This window comes from Drosophila mauritiana, chromosome X (assembly GCF_004382145.1).
Source record: "Drosophila mauritiana strain mau12 chromosome X, ASM438214v1, whole genome shotgun sequence".
Lineage (NCBI taxonomy): Eukaryota > Metazoa > Arthropoda > Insecta > Diptera > Drosophilidae > Drosophila > Drosophila mauritiana.
In genome coordinates, this window is record NC_046672.1 from 14046237 (window position 1) to 14071978 (window position 25742).

At 50.4% G+C, this 25742-nt stretch overlaps 3 protein-coding genes across 6 annotated transcripts; 2 read left to right on the plus strand and 1 right to left on the minus strand.

Moving 5' to 3' along the window:
* Position 1: 1 nt before the first annotated feature.
* Positions 2–1373, minus strand: LOC117146810 (plasminogen receptor (KT)). The gene is made up of 3 exons (XM_033313354.1): positions 1217–1373; positions 917–1157; positions 2–825 (listed from the first exon to the last, which is right to left on the minus strand). The coding sequence occupies exons 1-3, from the start codon at positions 1304–1306 to the stop codon at positions 692–694; spliced, it is 465 nt and encodes a 154-aa protein (XP_033169245.1). The 5' UTR covers positions 1307–1373; the 3' UTR covers positions 2–691.
* A 116-nt stretch (positions 1374–1489) lies between these two features.
* On the plus strand, positions 1490–12485 carry LOC117146785 (sodium leak channel non-selective protein). Of its 4 annotated transcripts, none has more exons than XM_033313319.1 (16): positions 1493–1830; positions 2747–4037; positions 4093–4205; positions 4276–4386; positions 4446–4589; positions 4672–6201; positions 6273–6404; positions 6475–6840; positions 6924–7674; positions 7753–8052; positions 8912–9106; positions 9302–9488; positions 9623–9877; positions 10158–10431; positions 10490–10652; positions 10724–12485. In XM_033313319.1, the coding sequence occupies exons 2-16, from the start codon at positions 2793–2795 to the stop codon at positions 11651–11653; spliced, it is 6696 nt and encodes a 2231-aa protein (XP_033169210.1). In that variant the 5' UTR covers positions 1493–1830; positions 2747–2792; the 3' UTR covers positions 11654–12485. The 4 variants fall into 4 exon arrangements, 2 of the variants coding, with proteins under 2 accessions (XP_033169210.1, XP_033169211.1); XM_033313320.1 differs by having other exon boundaries at positions 6502–6840; XR_004459821.1 differs by lacking the exons at positions 9302–9488; positions 10490–10652; positions 10724–12485 and having other exon boundaries at positions 1490–1830; positions 10158–10249.
* A 335-nt stretch (positions 12486–12820) lies between these two features.
* Positions 12821–25592, plus strand: LOC117146783 (mucin-2). The gene is made up of 5 exons (XM_033313310.1): positions 12821–13194; positions 14521–15213; positions 16423–19468; positions 19655–25041; positions 25159–25592. The coding sequence occupies exons 1-5, from the start codon at positions 12821–12823 to the stop codon at positions 25568–25570; spliced, it is 9912 nt and encodes a 3303-aa protein (XP_033169201.1). The 3' UTR covers positions 25571–25592.
* Positions 25593–25742: the final 150 nt, after the last annotated feature.

Genomic DNA, 25742 nt, shown 5'->3' on the forward strand with positions numbered 1-25742 from the left:
AAGGAGTATTGTCTCAAAAAATTGCTGAAAAAGTAAAGCGCGTCACACACAGATAGATAGAGTTTGGAAAGAGCGAGTAAACTGCGGCTAAGTAAATGGTCTTTATGGAGGACTTCTGAATATAAATATATATAATATAAATATATCTATATATATATATAGGCCTATATTTGAGCTATCTGGCGCTGTAGGCTGGCTGGGGTTCTGTGCAAAAAATGTTAAACTTGGTGAAAGTAGTGCTCCTTTGGAACAATATATGATATGATGGTGCCTTTTTGCTAGCTACAATTATTTCAAATAAATTTTCTGGCAGCCTTTGTCTAAATTGTGATTTCAATTTAAAAATGCTGAACATTTTCGCATAAATTGGATTTAGATGTGTCGAATGATATATGCATGGCTTTTCGTTGTAAGAAATTTTAAAATGGTGCGTAATGAGCTGTGAAACGTAATTTGAATGCTGGTGAGTGTTGTGAAGTGTAATTGAATGGTCCCCACATTTCAGCATTCAGCAGCACTGTTTATGCCAAAAAAATATACAATTCTAGCTAGGGGTCTTACAAATTTCTGAAACTCTGGGCCAAATCCTATTGATTGTGGATTGTGTGTGTGTGTGTTTTTGAACGAGGACCTGAGCACGAGAACCCAATCCCGCCTACAGGCTACCGGGGAGAGGGGCAGCCTTTTGCCTCTACATGTGGTGCGGATGCATTTTCTTCTCCATTTCGGTCTCCACGCGGGCCTCATCGATTCCGGCGACAGTGGGCAGACCACCTGGCCAGTGGAGCAGCTCCTGCTCGTGCTCCATTATCATGTTGGCCTCCGCTGCAATTGACGCAATCATCGTATAGGTTTGTATAAGATATGATCCTTCTAATGAAACCCAAACAATCAAACAATCCCATCCCAGACCCACCTTGAATGCGATGCATCTTGCTGCCGTAGGCCCAGTCCGTATAGTAACCCACGACGAAGGTGAGCGGCAGGAGCGGAGCCAGCGCGGATACCCTCCTGACCCTCTGGTAGTAACTGGCGCAGCCGTACACAGCACTCAGGTAGAATCCGCTCAGCCAGTAGAAGAGCTCCCGATGGTGGGCGATGGCCAGTGCCTGTTCCCGCTGCTTGATCTGGTAATGCATCTGGATCCAGCGCTCCATCTGAGTGCGGTCGCTTTGGTCATGCGGGGTTTGGGGATTATATAAAGCGGCGGACTCACCTTGAGCTCCTGGCACTTGCGGTAGCTGGGATCATCGTGCTCCGGATAGCCACTGCCGGAGGTTTTCTTGCACGAGGCCGTGGCACCCATTTCGATGCGATTGCTGCTCGGATTTGTTGGAATCGCCGTGGTCGCTTGTTGGCCACTCCGCGCGGAGTTGCCACTCCGACACTGGTAACCAAATCGACCCGTAAATCTGCGCAGGCGTCGTCCATTTTTGGGGGTTGCTCGACTTGGAACCAGAGCCATTCAAAGTGACGGCCCAGTGGAGCTGTCAGTTCAGTTGGCTGACTGGAGCACTGCCTGACTAAACAGACTGAGTGGCCGTAACTCCAAGTCTCCGCGTCCGAAAAAAAACATAGAAGAAAAAAAAAAACAAAGAAAAAGGACTCTTTTACGAGGACCTCGGCGCGTGTTTGGTGTTAAAAGAAAAAAACGGGTTTTCCTTCCCGCAAAGATTTGGAAAACCGGAAAGTGCGGCAACCGGATATATTCTTAGATTTCAATAGTCTCCCCAGTGCAATCCATTGATGTGGCCTCTGTGATAGAAATCGCGCGAATCTTCGCCAAAGTGAACCATCTCATCCAACAGCAGCCGCTCCATCAGGCGAAAAGTGAGTAGACTATGAGTAGACGTAAAAAAAAGGCAAAATACCTTTACACAAATCGTACTGATTTGAGTTTTGGACACGGAATTCGGTTTGAATTGGTGTGGGCATGGCTGCTTTTGGCTACTGCTCCTTTGGTAATGACAATGGATTCGCCAGTGGGGATGGGACTGGGTCGTATAGTACACATATCTACGCATATACGGCGAGAAGTGGTTGCTCACTCGGGGGTTGCAAGTGCCATCCGCCATCCGAGCTGACTGTCTTGATTCACACCGAAACAAATTTGGATGCTCTCGAAGATCTTTGTTGAAATACCAATGCAAAAAGTTGGTGCAAGAGATACACTCAAAACAAAAGCAGATCAATAAATTTGGCTTGTAGATTTGAAAAGTGTAGTAAAAATGCTTTATTATAAAGGATTATAAATTTCATATTCAGATGAACGACTAATATTGAAATGTCTATCTATTGAATTTAATACCTATCGTATTCATTTGTTTATATATTTTATTACTATAAAATTTAACACTTTTTGATCTATTTCAAATATTTTCGCCCAGTGCACTCAGTGTCTGTGTGAGTGGGCTTGAGTGCTGCACCTTCAGCCCACCTTGGCAGCTGTTCGAACGTAAATATTGACAAAGGTCTTGGCTCTAATTGCCGCCTAGTTGGTGGAGGGCATCCTTGGAACATGGAGGTGCTAAATACTCGATCCATGTACTGGGAGTAAGACGTAAAGAATATGAAACATAATATGTTGTAAATTTACTTTTTAATTCGATATATTTACCCTTCAAAACCTAAGAATAATCTTGGTAAAGTGATAACAAGATAGCAGTTTGGGTGTTAAGTTAACTTCTAACTGATTTAGTCAAGTGTATTAATGGCATCTTAACTAATATGCCCCATCTACCCGCAGCAGGCATAACTTACCGACCGTTCCAGGGTCAGGATGCGCCGCTTGAATGATTGACCGCCTACAAATTCGTCGCTTGGGTGCAGCTGCTAGAAACAAACGAGCAGGAGGCGGGGCTGGAGGAGGAGCAGTAGGCAGCGGCGGCGCCGGCGGAGGAGGAGGAGGAGGAGCAGGGGCGGTACCGGGAGCGTCTGGAGCGGCGGGAACAGGACCGACCACTGGAGCGTCGGCAACAGCGGCCGCCAGCGGATCCAGCGGCAGTGTTGGCCACCACCAACACCACCACCATTCGCATCCGTATTCCACGAGCGGCATCAACACGCCGGCGACGGCCAGCACCAGTTCCTCCAGCGGCAACAGCTTGACGCCGCAGCAGCAGCAACAGCAGCAGCATCCACACCATCAGTCCCATCACGGGCACCACTACGCACACCACCAGCAGCATACGCATCACCACGCGCCGTCGCACTCGCACCATCCGCATCCACATCCGCACGGACATCCGCATTCGTATTCACACCTGCGACACTCGCAGCCGGCGTCCGCCAGCCAGTTTAGCTTCAATCCATCGCCGGGTAGCAGTCCTGGCAACGGACTGGGACTGGGCGCTCGTCAGGATGCGGCCAGTGCGCTCAACAGTCCGACGACCATTGTGAACTCCGGTAGCGGCAGCGGCGGCGGCAGCAGCGTCGCCTTCGGAATGCAGCCGCAACAGCAGCAGCAGTCGTTGGCCGGCGGAGGAGGCGGTGGCTCATCGGCGACGGCGGCTCCATCCTCGGGCGGTGGCCACAACAATGGTGCCGGGCTGGGACCGGTCGTTGGTGGCGGCGGCGGTGGTCTCAATCTGCTCGGCGGACTGGGCGGCATGGGTGGCATGGGCGGCGGAGCAGCTGCCGCCGGCATGGGCATATGTGGCGGCATCAGCAGCACCGTGGGCAGTGCAGCCATCACCGGAGTGCCGCCGATAGGGCTGGGCATTGCCACCGGAATTGGCAACAAGATCATGCTGGGCCGGAAGCAGAGCCTCAAGGGCGGTGAACCCTTCCTGGCGGATTACGGACCGGAGGAATCGCTCAACGAGAGCGCCGACATCGAGTGGGTGAACAAGCTGTGGGTGCGCCGCCTGATGCGACTGTGTGCCCTCGTCTCACTGACCTCCGTATCACTGAACACGCCCAAGACCTTCGAGCGGTATCCGTCGCTGCAGTTCATCACCTTTGCCTCGGACACGGCTGTCACGTTGCTCTTCACCGCCGAGATGATCGCCAAGATGCACATCCGTGGCGTGCTGCATGTGAGTATGCTGCACTGAGAGAAATGCCATCTACTTTCTCGATTCTCTTTTGCAGGGTGAGGTGCCTTACTTAAAAGATCACTGGTGCCAATTCGATGCTTCCATGGTCAGCTTCCTGTGGATTTCGATCATTCTGCAAATCTTCGAGGTGCTGGAGATAGTTCCCAAGTAAGTGGGCGCCCAAAAGTTATAATAATTCGAGTTTATCAGTATAATATATAATATAATATAATCCTAGGTTTTCCTATTTGTCCATTATGAGAGCACCAAGACCCTTGATCATGATCCGCTTCCTACGCGTCTTCCTTAAATTCAGTATGCCAAAAAGCCGTATTAACCAAATCTTCAAGTAAGTATCTTTTAATAATTGAAAATTATAATAATCTTATCATCAACTTCGATTTACAGACGTTCGAGCCAGCAAATTTACAATGTAACACTGTTCTTCCTGTTCTTCATGTCTCTATATGGTTTGCTGGGAGTTCAGTTCTTTGGCGAACTGAAAAATCATTGTGTGATGAATAATACGGAGTACGATCTATACAAAAGACCGTAAGTTGACAGAAATTAAAACCTCGATTTAACATATTCCATTATGCAATGGGTCAGTTAATTAATGGAAGTTAATTTTCAGAATTCTGACTATCAATTCACTGGCCATTCCGGATACGTTCTGCTCGATGGATCCCGACTCCGGCTACCAGTGCTCGCCGGGCATGGTTTGCATGAAGATGGACTTCCTGAGCAGCTATGTGATCGGATTTAATGGCTTCGAGGATATTGCGACTAGTATCTTCACCGTTTATCAGGCTGCCTCGCAGGAGGGTTGGGTGTTCATCATGTACCGGGCCATCGATTCACTGCCGGCATGGCGAGCCGCCTTCTACTTCAGCACGATGATCTTCTTCCTGGCGTGGCTGGTGAAGAACGTGTTCATAGCGGTGATCACGGAGACCTTCAATGAGATCCGTGTGCAGTTCCAACAGATGTGGGGGGCGCGAGGGCACATCCAGAAGACGGCCGCGTCGCAGATCCTGAGTGGCAACGATACCGGCTGGCGACTGGTGACCATCGATGACAACAAGCACGGCGGACTGGCGCCGGAAACGTGCCATGCGATCCTGAGATCACCGTACTTTCGCATGCTGGTGATGAGCGTTATCCTGGCCAATGGCATTGTGACGGCCACCATGACCTTCAAGCACGACGGACGACCGAGGGATGTGTTCTACGAGCGGTACTACTACATCGAGCTGGTCTTCACCTGCCTGCTGGACCTGGAGACGCTCTTTAAGATCTATTGCTTGGGCTGGCGTGGATACTACAAGCATTCCATTCATAAGTTCGAGCTGCTCCTGGCCGCCGGAACTACGTTGCACATCGTACCGATGTTCTATCCCTCCGGGCTGACCTATTTCCAGGTGCTGCGGGTGGTGCGACTGATCAAGGCCTCACCGATGCTGGAGGGATTCGTCTACAAGATCTTCGGACCGGGCAAGAAACTCGGCTCACTGATCATCTTCACCATGTGCCTGCTGATCATCAGCTCGAGCATCTCAATGCAGCTGTTCTGCTTCCTCTGCGATTTCACCAAATTCGAATCCTTCCCCGAAGCCTTTATGAGCATGTTCCAGATTCTCACCCAGGAGGCCTGGGTTGAGGTGATGGACGAGACAATGATCCGTACGAGCAAAACTCTCACGCCGCTGGTGGCCGTCTATTTTATACTGTACCATCTGTTCGTTACCCTCATCGTGCTCAGTCTGTTCGTGGCGGTCATTTTGGATAACTTGGAACTGGACGAGGACATCAAGAAGCTCAAGCAGCTTAAGTTCCGCGAACAGAGCGCCGAGATCAAGGAGACGCTGCCCTTCCGCCTGCGCATCTTCGAAAAGTTTCCCGATTCACCACAGATGACCATTTTGCATCGCATCCCCAATGATTTTATGCTGCCCAAGGTGCGCGAGAGCTTCATGAAGCACTTCGTTATCGAGCTGGAGACGGAGGACTCGCTGGTCGAGAACTGCAAGCGACCCATGTCCGAGTGCTGGGAGTCCAATGTGGTCTTCCGCAAGCAGAAGCCCGTCCGGATCATGAACAAGACGGCCAAAGTCCGGGCCGCCGGGAGTAGTCTGCGCAAATTGGCCATCACGCATATCATTAAGTGAGATTTGACATTTTTTGCTGACCCATGATCCCTGCGAACTAATGCCATGCATTTTCCCAATCCCGTAGTGACAGCAACAACCAACGCCTGATGCTGGGCGACTCGGCCATGTTGCCCGTGGTTGGGACGAAGGGCGGCGGTGGACTGAAATCGCAGGGCACCATCACGCACTCGAAGCCGTGGCGCGTGGACCAAAAGAAGTGAGTAGCTGGGCCCTGCCCCACCGAGGCGGCGCGACCCGTTTGATGTGTGTCCACTACCAATTCGCAGGTTTGGCTCCCGCTCCATCCGTCGCAGCGTGCGCTCCGGTTCCATTAAGCTGAAGCAGACGTACGAGCATCTCATGGAGAATGGTGACATTGCTGCCGCGCCACGTGCCAATTCTGGACGTGCCCGTCCCCACGATCTGGACATTAAGTTGCTGCAGGCGAAGCGACAGCAGGCGGAGATGCGGCGCAACCAAAGGGAGGAGGATCTGCGCGAGAATCATCCATTCTTCGACACACCGCTCTTTCTGGTGCCGCGCGAGAGTCGCTTCCGGAAGATTTGCCAAAAGATCGTGCATGCCCGCTACGATGCCCGACTCAAGGATCCGCTGACCGGCAAGGAGCGCAAGGTCCAGTATAAAAGCCTGCAGTAAGTGGAGCATCCTTCTCCAAAATGGAGGATTGACTTATTAAAACGTTGCTTGTAAACATATTAACTTTAATCCTGTACAGCAACTTTCTCGGTCTGGTCACCTATCTGGACTGGGTGATGATATTCGCGACGACTCTCTCCTGCATCTCGATGATGTTCGAGACACCCAATTACCGGGTGATGGATCATCCGACGCTGCAGATCGCCGAGTACGGGTTCGTTATTTTCATGAGCCTAGAGCTGGCGCTGAAGATTCTGGCCGATGGCCTCTTCTTCACGCCGAAGGCTTATATCAAGGATGTGGCCGCCGCACTGGATGTGTTCATCTATGTGGTGTCCACGTCGTTCTTGTGCTGGATGCCCCTGAATATACCAACCAACTCGGCGGCCCAGCTCCTGATGATCCTGCGCTGCGTGCGACCGCTGCGAATCTTCACCCTGGTGCCCCATATGCGAAAGGTGGTGTACGAGTTGTGCCGCGGCTTCAAGGAGATCCTGCTCGTATCCACGCTGCTCATCCTCCTAATGTTCATCTTCGCCAGCTACGGTGTCCAGTTGTACGGCGGACGCTTGGCCCGCTGCAATGATCCCACGATCTCGCGGCGGGAGGATTGCGTCGGTGTGTTCATGCGACGCGTTTTTGTGACCAAAATGAAGTTGACCCCGGGTCCGGATGAGTCCTATCCGGCGATGCTGGTGCCGCGAGTGTGGGCCAATCCAAGGCGTTTTAACTTCGATAACATTGGAGATGCCATGCTGACGCTGTTCGAGGTGCTCTCCTTCAAGGGATGGCTGGACGTGCGCGATGTTCTGATCAAGGCCGTGGGTCCGGTGAGTTGGACACACATACATATCCGAAATCATGGATATAATAGAATATCTTTAAATTCTATATCTTTTACCTTACAGGTACATGCCGTCTATATCCACATCTATATATTCTTGGGCTGCATGATCGGTCTGACTTTGTTCGTGGGCGTGGTCATTGCCAATTATTCGGAGAACAAGGGCACCGCCCTGCTGACCGTCGACCAGCGGCGTTGGTGTGACCTCAAGAAGCGTCTGAAGATCGCCCAGCCGCTCCATCTGCCACCCAGACCCGATGGCCGGAAGATCCGTGCCTTCACCTACGACATCACCCAGCATATCATCTTCAAGAGGGTCATCGCAGTGGTGGTCCTGATCAACAGTATGCTGCTCAGCATCACGGTTTGTACCTGGGCATTTCAGTGGTCAAAGGAACCGCGAAGTAACTGCATGCATATGTATATGAAATGTTGCGTAATAATTTCTAGATCTAGATTGGTTATATGCTGAAATATAGCTACTGTGTTGGCTATACATACGTACATACTAATTTTACCAGCTATATATCGCATGCCTGAATCTCAGCAGCTTTAGTCAAAGGGATCACACATAACTTAAAGTAACTAAGCATTTTAATTCTTTGACTCTGTACCTAATAATCTATATATTCTGTGATTCTGCACCTAATAATCTATTTAAAACAATTGATGGAAAATGAGGGGAAATATACCAATCTCTTGTAGATTACATTACAACAACTTCAGGTTAAATAGATTATTAAATAGAAGAATAATCCTAACATATACCATATACCATATATTTTAAATAATAAGTGAGCCGCCAAAAAATAAGCTTCTGACTGTCACAATTGGCAGTTCGAGAGCCAAGGTCATATACACATAATAACTGCATGCCAGCACGTTTGTACAAATGCATATATACTATATAGAACAAAGGTGGGTAGTGACCCACTTTCGATAGCGAATACTACGAATAACCGAAATCGAAACCATAGCAAGATAATGAATGTATGGTGTTATGAATTGAAACTGTAGTATGCGACTGCTTAGCTTAGTGTTTAGACTTTAGAGATTAGAGTTTAGAGTTTAGAGATTAGAGATTAGAGATTAGAGTTTAGAGTTTAGAGCTAAGAGCTTACAGATTAGAGATTCGAGATTATAGCAGTTGCTATAATCAAAAGCTCTCGACCTTCTATCGTCATAGTCTTAGTCTTGTCTCTTGTCTCAATTGTCTGCTGCAGTGGATCAAGGGAGAGGTGCATACGGAACGCCTGGTGATCGTCAGTGCGGTATTGACCTTTGTCTTTGTGGTTGAGGTGGTGATGAAGAACATTGCCTTTACACCGCGGGGCTATTGGCAATCTAGGCGCAATCGCTATGACCTCCTCGTCACCGTTGCCGGTGTGATTTGGATTATATTGCAGACCATTCTGCGGGTAAGTTGTTCATGTTGCCACAACTGCTGTTGTCAAAACCACCACTCAGTACCACCACTCAGTATGTCAAAAACCACTCAATTCACACTACACTCACTACACACTTACATTCACATTCACACACGGCCCGCTGAACAATGAACAATGAACACTGACCAGTCTGACCTCTGACCTTTGACCTCTAATCTCTGACAGAACGATCTGTCCTACTTCTTCGGCTTCATGGTGGTCATCCTGCGCTTCTTCACCATCACCGGCAAGCACACCACACTGAAGATGCTCATGTTGACCGTGGGCGTGTCTGTATGCAAGTCCTTCTTCATTATCTTTGGCATGTTTCTGCTAGTCTTCTTCTATGCGCTGGCCGGAACGATTCTCTTCGGTGAGCTGGGTGTCCAAAAAAAAAGTTAATCAATTTAGAAAATACATGAATAAAGAGCTAGAGCCAGAGTCGGCCAACCTGGGCCACCCCCCCCATCCCTACTGACCATTCCACACGGCTGATTCTCGTTTCAGGCACGGTCAAATACGGCGAGGGGATCGGTCGACGGGCTAATTTTGGTTCACCCGTCACCGGGGTGGCCATGCTCTTCCGGATCGTCACCGGCGAGGATTGGAATAAGATCATGCACGACTGCATGGTCCAGCCGCCGTACTGCACCTTGGGCAACAACTACTGGGAGACGGATTGTGGCAACTTCACCGCCAGCCTGATATACTTCTGCACCTTCTACGTGATCATCACATATATCGTGCTCAACTTGCTAGTGGGTAGGTCTCCCTAGGAGTTAGTGGGTCACTCAGGTTTAGTATGTGGGATATATGGTTATCCACTTCACTGCTATTGCTAATCATTTATTTGGATTAATGCATTATAGCATTTTAATCAACATAAAAATGTTTACATTACCCTTAACCATTTCAATCTTTTGTGAAATTGTTAGCTAACTTATTAATTAATTAATATAACTAAAAATCAATGCAAACTGTATTAATTTTATATATATCTAGACTACAATTGAGACTAACATAATCTTTTCCCTTTCTGCAGCTATTATCATGGAGAACTTTTCCCTCTTCTACTCCAACGAAGAGGATGCCCTGCTTTCGTATGCGGATATACGCAACTTCCAGAACACCTGGAACATTGTGGACATCCATCAGCGTGGAGTGATACCCGTGCGCCGGGTGAAGTTCATCCTGCGGCTGCTGAAGGGACGACTCGAGTGCGATCCGCAAAAGGATCGCCTGCTGTTCAAGTACATGTGCTATGAGCTGGACAAGCTGCACAACGGCGAGGATGTTACCTTTCACGATGTCATCAAGTGGGTGATGGTGATCCATAGTTTAATGTAATCCCCATTATCATCCTACCATTTTCAGCATGCTGAGCTATCGCTCCGTGGACATCCGGAAGGCACTGCAGCTGGAGGAGCTACTGGCGCGCGAGGAGTTCGAGTACCTGGTTGAGGAGGAGGTGGCCAAGATGACCATTCGCACCTGGCTGGAGGGGTGCCTTAAAAAGATTAGGGCCCAAAATGCCAGCGTAAGTTGCGATGGGTCTTGATTGTGAATAGAAGATAATAATTACATTTAAATTTGTTATTAACCCTGCAGAAGCAGCAAAATTCGCTGATCGCTGGCCTGCGGGCAACCAACGAACAGCCGGTGATGCGGCCAAATGTCCAGGAGGACAAGGCTCCCCTTGGTGCGGTGGACAAGTCGGCGATCAGCACTATCAGTGGAGCAGTGGCCGGCGCCTGTCCGCCAACCAGTGACGCCTTTTCGCCGACCTTTAGCTCCACGGAAAACGAGGAGAAGGACGGCAGCAGCAGTGCGGTGGTGCAGTTGCCCCACTCGGAGACATCGATAGCCGGAACCGGAAGTTCAGCGACAGGTGTAGCGACAGCTACGGGGACTTCATCGGGACTGGGCGTAGGACCACCGGCTGTTCAGTCCACCGCTCGCCATGTGATGACGGTTGGCAAACGGGGCTATGCCCTCAATCGATCCGATTCAACGGGCAGTTCGGCGGGCAGGAAATTCCTGGCACCCACCTCCAGTGATCCCCAGCAGCGTTCGACGCTGAGCGACAAGGAGCGGTTGCACATCACCAGTCAGCAACGGAAGAAGAACTCGATGACCACATTGCCACATGCCGGCCAACTGGGTCAGTTGGCCAAGCAACGTGGCGGTGGTGGTGAGGCCACCAAATCGTCCAGTTTCTTTGCCCAGCTTAACAGCGAGATTGGCCAGTTCCATTATCCGACAATAAACGCTGCAGCCGCCGCAGCTGCCCTGCATGGCTATGGACATGGGCATGGCCATGGCCATGGGACTCATGGCGGTCATGGTGGACATGGGGAGCACCAGCTGCATCATCACCATGGCGGCGCCCTGGGCAGTCCGTCGGCCATGATGAGCCAAATGATTGGTGGCAGTGGCAAGCTGTTGCCGTTCAATAACCAGGCGAATGCCGTCTACGAGGTACACGACTGGTGGCAGGAACAGGTCCTGTGTCCGCAGACCAGCGATGACGAGATCTAGCAATGGCCCAACATCAGTCGCAGGTGGACGAAAACCGGAAGCCGGAAGTTCCGCAGAGGTGGTGGAGCCTATTAAACATTATCATCAACTAGTGGCCTAGAACTTTTTTGTATATGCCTATTAAGTGTAAATGTATCGGCCTCACAATTAACGGTTAACAATTCTTAACGAGTATATATAGAGAGATTTAGCTATAGTTTAGCACTGGGTAAAAATGGAAGTGAAACAGAAGTTAGGAAACAAAAAGGGCAACCATTAGTTTTACGTTTTGTTGTTGTTTGCGTGCTAGATGGTAAATATGATCAGTCAAGTCGGTAACTTTGTTATAGCTTAAATATATAAAGAAATATATATTATATATATGTATAATGAGTACATCGCATATGAATTGCATATGTCTTACGTATAGTGCAAATTTATAAGCGCGCTGCCTCACCAAAACGGAGCATTGAAGTTCGTAAATTGCCCAAAACTCAATTAAGTAGCTAAAGAGAGCCAAAATAAAAACCATCGTACAGATTCGAACTAACCAAGTTTATACCACAAGTAGTAGCTGTAGAGAAAGACAGAGAACCCTCCCCGACACCAAAACGAAAGAGATGCCTATAAAGATATTTTGAGATTAGCCAAAGAACTCAGCACAAATTAATATTAAAGTTATTACTACGAGTATATAGCCAAATCCCCCATTCAGCGACCCACCCCCTCCCCCAACAATCCAAAAAAGCGAGCGTAATAAAAATCGTTGAAATTGCAGAACGTTTTAAAAAAACTCCTCTCTTGGCTGCTCAATGAATGAATGGGTCTCTGGGTCTCGGGGAAACGTGCGCCCTTCGGATTGGACGAATTGAACTGGCCGTAATCTGGAGCTTATGCAAACCCGTGCCCGCCTTACGGAGCAGGTGCGTGCGTGCCAGGGGGCGAGCAGTGCATCCGTTCCGGCTGCCGGAACGATCGAGCTTTCGGTCGCTGTCCGGAATTCAAATTCTTGCACAGACTAGGGACCTGATGCCGCCCCCGCAACCACGGCTTAAATATGCCCTTGGGTGGGCTGGGAAGCTCAGTACCGAGGGTGTCGCTCGGGTGTACACAGCACACTGAACTGCTCAGCAGAGACACATATTCCAAGGACAGACAGTTCAGTTCAGGCAGCACCACGTTGACAAGATGCAACTGTTCGTTATCTGCCTGCTGGTGGCCAGCACGGCCGCGTTCACGATGTTTGGCCCCCACATCCGTATCGCGCCTGGCCAGAAACCCAATGAGATAATTCTGCACTTTCGCAATCCGTGCAACAACAAAACCAGCACCACCACCCTGAAGCCGCCACCGCCTCCTTGCCCTTCACATCCCACAACACCCGCTTGTGAGCACCGCATTACCAGTCCGGCTCCGACGAAGCCGAATTGTCCACATGCCACCACTACTCCGCACAATTGTGGTCACGACACAACGAGCTCCAGCAGGGCTACTACACCAAAGCCCACACTGGAAACAACAATAGGGACAACTTTTAAAACAACTCAGACAACAACACGAGGATCAACCACTCTGAAACCAACTGAAAGTACGACAACAGGAGCGACAACTCTGAAACCAACTGAGGGAACATCGGACAAGCCGACAACTTTGAAACCAACTGAGGGAACATCGGCCAAGCCAACAACTCAGAAACCAACGGAAGGAACGACGGCCAAGCCAACAACTCAGAAACCAACTGAAGGAACCACGGCCAAGCCAACAACTCAGAAACCAACGGAAGGAACGACGGCCAAGCCAACAACTCAGAAACCAACTGAAGGAATCACGGCCAAGCCAACAACTCAGAAACCAACTGAGGGAACATCGGCCAAGCCAACAACTCAGAAAACAACTGAGGGAACTACGGCCAAGCCGACAACTCTAAAACCAACTGAGGGAACATCGGCCAAGCCAACAACTCTGAAACCAACTGAGGGAACATCGGCCAAGCCAACAACTCTGAAACCAACTGAGGGAACTACGGCCAAGCCAACAACTCAGAAACCAACGGAAGGAACGACGGCCAAGCCAACAACTCAGAAACCAACTGAGGGAACGACGGCCAAGCCTACAACTTTGAAAACAACTGAGGGAACATCGGCCAAGCCAACAACTCTGAAACCAACTGAGGGAACGAGTGCCAAGCCAACAACTCAGAAACCAACGGAAGGAACTACGGCCAAGCCGACAACTCTAAAACCAACTGAGGGAACATCGGCCAAGCCAACAACTCTGAAACCAACTGAGGGAACATCGGCCAAGCCAACAACTCTGAAACCAACTGAGGGAACATCGGCCAAGCCAACAACTCAGAAACCAACTGAGGGAACATCGGCCAAGCCAACAACTCAGAAACCAACTGAGGGAACATCGGCCAAGCCAACAACTCAGAAACCAACTGAGGGAACGACGGCCAAGCCTACAACTTTGAAAACAACTGAGGGAACATCGGCCAAGCCAACAACTCAGAAACCAACTGAGGGAACATCGGCCAAGCCAACAACTCAGAAACCAACTGAGGGAACTACGGCCAAGCCGACAACTCTAAAACCAACTGAGGGAACATCGGCCAAGCCAACAACTCAGAAACCAACTGAGGGAACAAGTGCCAAGCCGACAACTCAGAAACCAACGGAGGGAACATCGGCCAAGCCAACAACTCAGAAACCAACGGAAGGAACGACGGCCAAGCCAACAACTCAGAAACCAACTGAGGGAACTACGGCCAAGCCAACAACTCAGAAACCAACTGAGGGAACTACGGCCAAGCCGACAACTCTGAAACCAACAGAAGGAACGACGGCCAAGCCAACAACTCAGAAACCAACTGAGGGAACATCGGCCACGCCTACAACTCAGAAGCCAACTGAGGGAACATCGGCCAAGCCAACAACTCTGAAACCAACGGAAGGAACGACGGCCAAGCCAACAACTCAGAAACCAACTGAGGGAACTACGACCAAGCCGACAACTCTAAAACCAACTGAGGGAACATCGGCCAAGCCAACAACTCTGAAACCAACGGAAGGAACGACGGCCAAGCCGACAACTCTGAAACCAACTGAGGGAACTACGGCCAAGCCGACAACTCTGAAACCAACTGAGGGAACTACGACCAAGCCGACAACTCTAAAACCAACTGAGGGAACATCGGCCAAGCCAACAACTCTGAAACCAACTGAGGGAACTACGGCCAAGCCGACAACTCAGAAACCAACTGAGGGAACATCGGCCAAGCCAACAACTCTGAAACCAACTGAGGGAACTACGACCAAGCCGACAACTCTAAAACCAACTGAGGGAACATCGGCCAAGCCAACAACTCTGAAACCAACGGAAGGAACGACGGCCAAGCCAACAACTCAGAAACCAACTGAGGGAACTACGACCAAGCCGACAACTCAGAAACCAACTGAGGGAACATCGGCCAAGCCAACAACTCTGAAACCAACGGAAGGAACGACGGCCAAGCCAACAACTCAGAAACCAACTGAGGGAACTACGACCAAGCCGACAACTCTAAAACCAACTGAGGGAACATCGGCCAAGCCAACAACTCTGAAACCAACGGAAGGAACGACGGCCAAGCCAACAACTCAGAAACCAACTGAGGGAACATCGGCCAAGCCAACAACTCAGAAACCAACTGAGGGAACATCGGCCAAGCCGACAACTCAGAAACCAACTGAGGGAACATCGGCCAAGCCAACAACTCTGAAACCAACGGAAGGAACGACGGCCAAGCCAACAACTCAGAAACCAACTGAGGGAACATCGGCCAAGCCAACAACTCAGAAACCAACTGAGGGAACATCGGCCAAGCCGACAACTCAGAAACCAACTGAGGGAACATCGGCCAAGCCGACAACTCAGAAAACAACTGAGGGAACATCGGCCAAGCCAACAACTCTGAAACCAACGGAAGGAACGACGGCCAAGCCAACAACTCAGAAACCAACTGAGGGAACATCGGCCAAGCCAACAACTCAGAAACCAACTGAGGGAACTACGACCAAGCCGACAACTCTAAAACCAACTGAGGGAACATCGGCCAAGCCAACAACTCTAAAACCAACTGAGGGAACATCGGCCAAGCCAACAACTCAGAAACCAACTGAGGGAACATCGGCCAACCCAACAACTCAGAAACCAACTGAGGGAACATCGGCCAAGCCAACAACTTTGAAACCAACTGAGGGAACATCGGCCAAGCCAACAACTCAGAAACCAACTGAGGGAACATCGGCCAACCCAACAACTCTGAAACCAACGGAAGGAACGACGGCCAAGCCAACAACTCAGAAACCAACTGAGGGAACTACGACCAAGCCAACAACTCTAAAACCAACTGAGGGAACATCGGCCAAGCCAACAACTCTGAAACCAACAGAAGGAACGACGGCCAAGCCAACAACTCAGAAACCAACTGAGGGAACTACGGCCAAGCCGACAACTCAGAAACCAACTGAGGGAACATCGGCCAAGCCAACAACTCTGAAACCAACTGAGGGAACATCGGCCAAGCCAACAACTCTGAAACCAACTGAGGGAACATCGGCCAACCCAACAACTCTGAAACCAACGGAAGGAACGACGGCCAAGCCAACAACTCAGAAACCAACTGAGGGAACTACGACCAAGCCAACAACTCTAAAACCAACTGAGGGAACATCGGCCAAGCCAACAACTCTGAAACCAACGGAAGGAACGACGGCCAAGCCAACAACTCAGAAACCAACTGAGGGAACTACGACCAAGCCAACAACTCTAAAACCAACTGAGGGAACATCGGCCAAGCCAACAACTCTGAAACCAACAGAAGGAACGACGGCCAAGCCAACAACTCAGAAACCAACTGAGGGAACTACGGCCAAGCCGACAACTCAGAAACCAACTGAGGGAACATCGGCCAAGCCAACAACTCTGAAACCAACGGAAGGAACGACGGCCAAGCCAACAACTCAGAAACCAACTGAGGGAACTACGGCCAAGCCGACAACTCTAAAACCAACTGAGGGAACATCGGCCAAGCCAACAACTCTGAAACCAACGGAAGGAACGACGGCCAAGCCAACAACTCAGAAACCAACTGAGGGAACTACGGCCAAGCCGACAACTCAGAAACCAACTGAGGGAACATCGGCCAAGCCAACAACTCTGAAACCAACGGAAGGAACGACGGCCAAGCCAACAACTCAGAAACCAACTGAGGGAACTACGACCAAGCCGACAACTCTAAAACCAACTGAGGGAACATCGGCCAAGCCAACAACTCTGAAACCAACAGAAGGAACGACGGCCAAGCCAACAACTCAGAAACCAACTGAGGGAACTACGGCCAAGCCGACAACTCAGAAACCAACTGAGGGAACATCGGCCAAGCCAACAACTCTGAAACCAACGGAAGGAACGACGGCCAAGCCAACAACTCAGAAACCAACTGAGGGAACATCGGCCAAGCCAACAACTCAGAAACCAACTGAGGGAACATCGGCCAAGCCGACAACTCAGAAACCAACTGAGGGAACTACGGCCAAGCCGACAACTCAGAAACCAACTGAGGGAACATCGGCCAAGCCAACAACTCTGAAACCAACGGAAGGAACGACGGCCAAGCCAACAACTCAGAAACCAACTGAGGGAACATCGGCCAAGCCAACAACTCAGAAACCAACTGAGGGAACATCGGCCAAGCCGACAACTCAGAAACCAACTGAGGGAACATCGGCCAAGCCGACAACTCAGAAACCAACTGAGGGAACATCGGCCAAGCCAACAACTCTGAAACCAACGGAAGGAACGACGGCCAAGCCAACAACTCAGAAACCAACTGAGGGAACATCGGCCAAGCCAACAACTCAGAAACCAACTGAGGGAACTACGACCAAGCCGACAACTCTAAAACCAACTGAGGGAACATCGGCCAAGCCAACAACTCTAAAACCAACTGAGGGAACATCGGCCAAGCCAACAACTCAGAAACCAACTGAGGGAACATCGGCCAACCCAACAACTCAGAAACCAACTGAGGGAACATCGGCCAAGCCAACAACTTTGAAACCAACTGAGGGAACATCGGCCAAGCCAACAACTCAGAAACCAACTGAGGGAACATCGGCCAAGCCAACAACTCTGAAACCAACTGAGGGAACATCGGCCAACCCAACAACTCTGAAACCAACGGAAGGAACGACGGCCAAGCCAACAACTCAGAAACCAACTGAGGGAACTACGACCAAGCCAACAACTCTAAAACCAACTGAGGGAACATCGGCCAAGCCAACAACTCTGAAACCAACGGAAGGAACGACGGCCAAGCCAACAACTCAGAAACCAACTGAGGGAACTACGACCAAGCCAACAACTCTAAAACCAACTGAGGGAACATCGGCCAAGCCAACAACTCTGAAACCAACGGAAGGAACGACGGCCAAGCCAACAACTCAGAAACCAACTGAGGGAACATCGGCCAAGCCAACAACTCAGAAACCAACTGAGGGAACATCGGCCAAGCCGACAACTCAGAAACCAACTGAGGGAACATCGGCCAAGCCGACAACTCAGAAACCAACTGAGGGAACATCGGCCAAGCCAACAACTCTGAAACCAACGGAAGGAACGACGGCCAAGCCAACAACTCAGAAACCAACTGAGGGAACATCGGCCAAGCCAACAACTCAGAAACCAACTGAGGGAACTACGACCAAGCCGACAACTCTAAAACCAACTGAGGGAACATCGGCCAAGCCAACAACTCTAAAACCAACTGAGGGAACATCGGCCAAGCCAACAACTCAGAAACCAACTGAGGGAACATCGGCCAACCCAACAACTCAGAAACCAACTGAGGGAACATCGGCCAAGCCAACAACTTTGAAACCAACTGAGGGAACATCGGCCAAGCCAACAACTCAGAAACCAACTGAGGGAACATCGGCCAAGCCAACAACTCTGAAACCAACTGAGGGAACATCGGCCAACCCAACAACTCTGAAACCAACGGAAGGAACGACGGCCAAGCCAACAACTCAGAAACCAACTGAGGGAACTACGACCAAGCCAACAACTCTAAAACCAACTGAGGGAACATCGGCCAAGCCAACAACTCTGAAACCAACGGAAGGAACGACGGCCAAGCCAACAACTCAGAAACCAACTGAGGGAACTACGACCAAGCCAACAACTCTAAAACCAACTGAGGGAACATCGGCCAAGCCAACAACTCTGAAACCAACAGAAGGAACGACGGCCAAGCCAACAACTCAGAAACCAACTGAGGGAACTACGGCCAAGCCGACAACTCAGAAACCAACTGAGGGAACATCGGCCAAGCCAACAACTCTGAAACCAACGGAAGGAACGACGGCCAAGCCAACAACTCAGAAACCAACTGAGGGAACTACGGCCAAGCCGACAACTCTAAAACCAACTGAGGGAACATCGGCCAAGCCAACAACTCTGAAACCAACGGAAGGAACGACGGCCAAGCCAACAACTCAGAAACCAACTGAGGGAACTACGGCCAAGCCGACAACTCAGAAACCAACTGAGGGAACATCGGCCAAGCCAACAACTCTGAAACCAACGGAAGGAACGACGGCCAAGCCAACAACTCAGAAACCAACTGAGGGAACTACGACCAAGCCGACAACTCTAAAACCAACTGAGGGAACATCGGCCAAGCCAACAACTCTGAAACCAACAGAAGGAACGACGGCCAAGCCAACAACTCAGAAACCAACTGAGGGAACTACGGCCAAGCCGACAACTCAGAAACCAACTGAGGGAACATCGGCCAAGCCAACAACTCTGAAACCAACGGAAGGAACGACGGCCAAGCCAACAACTCAGAAACCAACTGAGGGAACATCGGCCAAGCCAACAACTCAGAAACCAACTGAGGGAACATCGGCCAAGCCGACAACTCAGAAACCAACTGAGGGAACATCGGCCAAGCCGACAACTCAGAAACCAACTGAGGGAACATCGGCCAAGCCAACAACTCTGAAACCAACGGAAGGAACGACCGCCAAGCCAACAACTCAGAAACCAACTGAGGGAACATCGGCCAAGCCAACAACTCAGAAACCAACTGAGGGAACTACGACCAAGCCGACAACTCTAAAACCAACTGAGGGAACATCGGCCAAGCCAACAACTTTAAAACCAACTGAGGGAACATCGGCCAAGCCAACAACTCAGAAACCAACTGAGGGAACATCGGCCAACCCAACAACTCAGAAACCAACTGAGGGAACATCGGCCAAGCCAACAACTTTGAAACCAACTGAGGGAACATCGGCCAAGCCAACAACTCAGAAACCAACTGAGGGAACATCGGCCAAGCCAACAACTCTGAAAGCAACTGAGGGAACATCGGCCAACCCAACAACTCTGAAACCAACGGAAGGAACGACGGCCAAGCCAACAACTCAGAAACCAACTGAGGGAACATCGGCCAAGCCAACAACTCAGAAACCAACGGAGGGAACTACGGCCAAGCCAACAACTCTGAAACCAACTGAGGGAACATCGGCCAAGCCAACAACTTTGAAACCAACTGAGGGAACATCGGCCAAGCCAACAACTCAGAAACCAACTGAGGGAACTACGACCAAGCCGACAACTCTAAAACCAACTGAGGGAACATCGGCCAAGCCAACAACTCTGAAACCAACTGAGGGAACATCAGCCAAGCCAACAACTCTAAAACCAACTGAGGGAACATCGGCCAAGCCAACAACTCAGAAACCAACTGAGGGAACTACGACCAAGCCGACAACTCTAAAACCAACTAAGGGAACATCGGCCAAGCCAACAACTCTGAAACCAACGGAGGGAACATCGGCCAACCCAACAACTCTGAAACCAACGGAAGGAACGACGGCCAAGCCAACAACTCAGAAACCAACTGAGGGAACATCGGCCAAGCCAACAACTCAGAAACCAACGGAGGGAACTACGGCCAAGCCAACAACTCTGAAACCAACTGAGGGAACATCGGCCAAGCCAACAACTCAGAAACCAACTGAGGGAACATCGGCCAAGCCAACAACTCAGAAACCAACGGAGGGAACTACGGCCAAGCCAACAACTCAGAAACCAACGGAGGGAACTACGGCCAAGCCAACAACTCTGAAACCAACTGAGGGAACATCGGCCAAGCCAACAACTCAGAAACCAACGGAGGGAACTACGGCCAAGCCTACAACTTTGAAACCAACTGAGGGAACATCGGCCAAGCCAACAACTCAGAAACCAACTGAGGGAACATCGGCCAAGCCAACAACTCAGAAACCAACGGAGGGAACTACGGCCAAGCCAACAACTCAGAAACCAACGGAGGGAACTACGGCCAAGCCAACAACTCTGAAACCAACTGAGAGAACTACTGCCAAGCCAACAACTCAGAAACCAACTGAGGGAACATCGGCCAAGCCAACAACTCAGAAACCAACGGAGGGAACTACGGCCAAGCCAACAACTCTGAAACCAACTGAGGGAACATCGGCCAAGCCAACAACTCAGAAACCAACTGAGGGAACTACGGCCAAGCCGACAACTTTGAAACCAACGGAAGGAACGACGGCCAAGCCTACAACTTTGAAACCAACGGAGGGAACTACGGCCAAGCCAACAACTCTGAAACCAACTGAGGGAACATCGGCCAAGCCAACAACTCAGAAACCAACTGAGGGAACTACGGCCAAGCCGACAACTTTGAAACCAACGGAAGGAACGACGGCCAAGCCTACAACTTTGAAAACAACGGAGGGAACTACGGCCAAGCCAACAACTCTGAAACCAACTGAGGGAACTACTGCCAAGCCGACAACTCTGGAACCAACGGAAGGAACGACGGCCAAGCCAACAACTCTGAAACCAACGGAGGGAACGAGTGCCAAGCCGACAACTCAGAAACCAACTGAGGGAACTACGGCCAAGCCGACAACTCTGAAACCAACTGAAGGAACATCGGCCAAGCCAACAACTCAGAAACCAACTGAGGGAACATCGGCCAAGCCAACAACTCAGAAACCAACGGAGGGAACTACGGCCAAGCCGACAACTCTGAAACCAACTGAGGGAACTACGGCCAAGCCGACAACTCTGAAACCAACTGAGGGAACGACGGCCAAGCCAACAACTCAGAAACCAACTGAGGGAACATCGGCCAAGCCAACAACTCAGAAACCAACGGAGGGAACTACGGCCAAGCCGACAACTCTGAAACCAACGGAAGGAACGACGGCCAAGCCAACAACTCAGAAACCAACTGAGGGAACATCGGCCAAGCCAACAACTCAGAAACCAACGGAGGGAACTACGAGCAAGCCAACAACTCTGAAACCAACTGAGGGAACATCGGCCAAGCCAACAACTCAGAAACCAACTGAGGGAACTACGGCCAAGCCGACAACTCTCAAACCAACGGAAGGAACGACGGCCAAGCCAACAACTCTGAAACCAACGGAGGGAACGAGTGCCAAGCCAACAACTCTGAAACCAACTGAGGGAACTACTGCCAAGCCAACAACTCTGAAACCAACTGAGGGAACATCGGCCAAGCCAACAACTCAGAAACCAACTGAGGGAACTACGGCCAAGCCGACAACTCTGAAACCAACGGAAGGAACGACGGCCAAGCCAACAACTCTGAAACCAACTGAGGGAACATCGGCCAAGCCAACAACTCAGAAACCAACTGAGGGAACATCGGCCAAGCCAACAACTCAGAAACCAACGGAAGGAACGACGGCCAAGCCAACAACTCTGAAACCAACGGAGGGAACGAGTGCCAAGCCAACAACTCTGAAACCAACTGATGGAACTACTGCCAAGCCAACAACTCAGAAACCAACTGAGGGAACATCGGCCAAGCCAACAACTCTGAAACCAACTGAGGGAACATCGGCCAAGCCGACAACTCTGAAACCAACTGATGGAACTACTGCCAAGCCAACAACTCAGAAACCAACTGAGGGAACGAGTGCCAAGCCAACAACTCTGAAACCAACTGAGGGAACATCGGCCAAGCCGACAACTCTGAAACCAACTGAGGGAACGAGTGCCAAGCCAACAACTCTGAAACCAACTGAGGGAACATCGGCCAAGCCGACAACTCTGAAACCAACTGAGGGAACGAGTGCCAAGCCAACAACTCTGAAACCAACTGAGGGAACATCGGCCAAGCCGACAACTCTGAAACCAACTGAGGGAACGAGTGCCAAGCCAACAACTCTGAAACCAACTGAGGGAACATCGGCCAAGCCAACAACTCAGAAACCAACTGAGGGAACGAGTGCCAAGCCAACAACTCTGAAACCAACTGATGGAACTACTGCCAAGCCGACAACTCTGAAACCAACTGAGGGAACGAGTGCCAAGCCAACAACTCTGAAACCAACTGAGGGAACATCGGCCAAGCCGACAACTCAGAAACCAACTGAGGGAACATCGGCCAAGCCAACAACTCAGAAACCAACTGAGGGAACTACGGCCAAGCCGACAACTCTGAAACCAACGGAAGGAACGACGGCCAAGCCAACAACTCTGAAACCAACTGAGGGAACATCGGCCAAGCCAACAACTCAGAAACCAACTGAGGGAACATCGGCCAAGCCGACAACTCTCAAACCAACGGAAGGAACGACGGCCAAGCCAACAACTCTGAAACCAACGGAGGGAACGAGTGCCAAGCCAACAACTCTGAAACCAACTGAGGGAACTACTGCCAAGCCAACAACTCTGAAACCAACTGAGGGAACATCGGCCAAGCCAACAACTCAGAAACCAACTGAGGGAACTACGGCCAAGCCGACAACTCTGAAACCAACGGAAGGAACGACGGCCAAGCCAACAACTCTGAAACCAACTGAGGGAACATCGGCCAAGCCAACAACTCAGAAACCAACTGAGGGAACATCGGCCAAGCCAACAACTCAGAAACCAACGGAAGGAACGACGGCCAAGCCAACAACTCTGAAACCAACGGAGGGAACGAGTGCCAAGCCAACAACTCTGAAACCAACTGATGGAACTACTGCCAAGCCAACAACTCAGAAACCAACTGAGGGAACATCGGCCAAGCCAACAACTCTGAAACCAACTGAGGGAACATCGGCCAAGCCGACAACTCTGAAACCAACTGATGGAACTACTGCCAAGCCAACAACTCAGAAACCAACTGAGGGAACGAGTGCCAAGCCAACAACTCTGAAACCAACTGAGGGAACATCGGCCAAGCCGACAACTCTGAAACCAACTGAGGGAACGAGTGCCAAGCCAACAACTCTGAAACCAACTGAGGGAACATCGGCCAAGCCGACAACTCTGAAACCAACTGAGGGAACGAGTGCCAAGCCAACAACTCTGAAACCAACTGAGGGAACATCGGCCAAGCCGACAACTCTGAAACCAACTGAGGGAACGAGTGCCAAGCCAACAACTCTGAAACCAACTGAGGGAACATCGGCCAAGCCAACAACTCAGAAACCAACTGAGGGAACGAGTGCCAAGCCAACAACTCTGAAACCAACTGATGGAACTACTGCCAAGCCGACAACTCTGAAACCAACTGAGGGAACGAGTGCCAAGCCAACAACTCTGAAACCAACTGAGGGAACATCGGCCAAGCCGACAACTCAGAAACCAACTGAGGGAACTACGGCCAAGCCGACAACTTTGAAACCAACTGAGGGAACTACGGCCAAGCCAACAACTCAGAAACCAACTGAGGGAACGAGTGCCAAGCCAACAACTCTGAAACCAACTGAGGGAACGAGTGCCAAGCCAACAACTCAGAAACCTACTGAGGGAACTACGGCCAAGCCGACAACTTTGAAACCAACTGAGAGAACATCGGCCAAGCCGACAACTCTGAAACCAACTGAGGGAACGACGGCCAAGCCAACAACTCAGAAACCAACTGAGGGAACGAGTGCCAAGCCAACAACTCTGAAACCAACTGAGGGAACATCGGCCAAGCCAACAACTCTAAAACCAACTGAGGGAACGAGTGCCAAGCCAACAACTCAGAAACCAACTGAGGGAACGAGTGCCAAGCCAACAACTCAGAAACCTACTGAGGGAACTACGGCCAAGCCGACAACTTTGAAACCAACTGAGAGAACATCGGCCAAGCCGACAACTCTGAAACCAACTGAGGGAACTACGGCCAAGCCGACAACTCTGAAACCAACTGAGGGAACGAGTGCCAAGCCAACAACTCTGAAACCAACTGAGGGAACATCGGCCAAGCCAACAACTCTAAAACCAACTGAGGGAACGACGGCCAAGCCAACAACTCAGAAACCAACTGAGGGAACTACGGCCAAGCCTACAACTTTGAAACCAACTGAGGGAACATCGGCCAAGCCAACAACTCAGAAACCAACTGAGGGAACGACGGCCAAGCCAACAACTCAGAAACCAACTGAGGGAACGAGTGCCAAGCCAACAACTCTGAAACCAACTGAGGGAACGAGTGCCAAGCCAACAACTCAGAAACCAACTGAGGGAACATCTGCCAAGCCGACAACTCTGAAACCAACTGAGGGAACATCTGCCAAGCCGACAACTCTGAAACCAACGGAAGGAACGACGGCCAAGCCAACAACTCAGAAACCAACTGAGGGAACATCGGCCAAGCCAACAACTCAGAAACCAACTGAGGGAACGAGTGCCAAGCCGACAACTCTGAAACCAACTGAGGGAACGAGTGCCAAGCCGACAACTTTGAGGCCTACGGACGGAACAACGCCACAGCGGACTTCTCAGCGGACGACAACCTTTAAGCCAACATCGGAGAAGACGACAACCGAATCTCTTCCTCCCTTTAATATCTTTGATGTGATAACTGGAACACCATTACCAAGCACGCTCAATATTTCGTAAAGCATCATCAAACAGAACTACAGTAGTGATAAACCAATTGAATCCATAATTAATGTAAATTTTAATTCTAGTAAACTCTCAACAACATTACATTACCGCTAAGTAATAAAATAATACATTCCAAAGATTCTACAATAACTCATTTAAAATGATTTCTTATATATTACCAAAA

What these genes read in the sequence shown, in the direction of transcription:
- LOC117146783 (XM_033313310.1), top strand. Translation starts at nt 12,821, where the DNA reads ATGCAACTGTTCGTTATCTGCCTGCTGGTGGCCAGCACGGCCGCGTTC. An exon ending in AACCAACTGAGGGAACATCG is followed by an intron (nt 19,469 to 19,654) that starts GCCAAGCCAACA and finishes AAACCAACTGAG; the next exon opens with GGAACATCGGCCAAGCCAAC. An exon ending in TTGAAACCAACTGAGGGAAC is followed by an intron (nt 25,042 to 25,158) that starts ATCGGCCAAGCC and finishes AACTGAGGGAAC; the next exon opens with GAGTGCCAAGCCAACAACTC.
- LOC117146785 (XM_033313319.1), top strand. Translation starts at nt 2,793, where the DNA reads ATGATTGACCGCCTACAAATTCGTCGCTTGGGTGCAGCTGCTAGAAAC. An exon ending in GTGCTGGAGATAGTTCCCAA is followed by an intron (nt 4,206 to 4,275) that starts GTAAGTGGGCGC and finishes ATATAATCCTAG; the next exon opens with GTTTTCCTATTTGTCCATTA. An exon ending in CGTGCTCAACTTGCTAGTGG is followed by an intron (nt 9,878 to 10,157) that starts GTAGGTCTCCCT and finishes CCCTTTCTGCAG; the next exon opens with CTATTATCATGGAGAACTTT.
- LOC117146810 (XM_033313354.1), bottom strand. Translation starts at nt 1,306, where the DNA reads ATGGGTGCCACGGCCTCGTGCAAGAAAACCTCCGGCAGTGGCTATCCG. An exon ending in GCAAGTGCCAGGAGCTCAAG is followed by an intron (nt 1,158 to 1,216) that starts GTGAGTCCGCCG and finishes GACCGCACTCAG; the next exon opens with ATGGAGCGCTGGATCCAGAT. An exon ending in CAAGATGCATCGCATTCAAG is followed by an intron (nt 826 to 916) that starts GTGGGTCTGGGA and finishes CGTCAATTGCAG; the next exon opens with CGGAGGCCAACATGATAATG.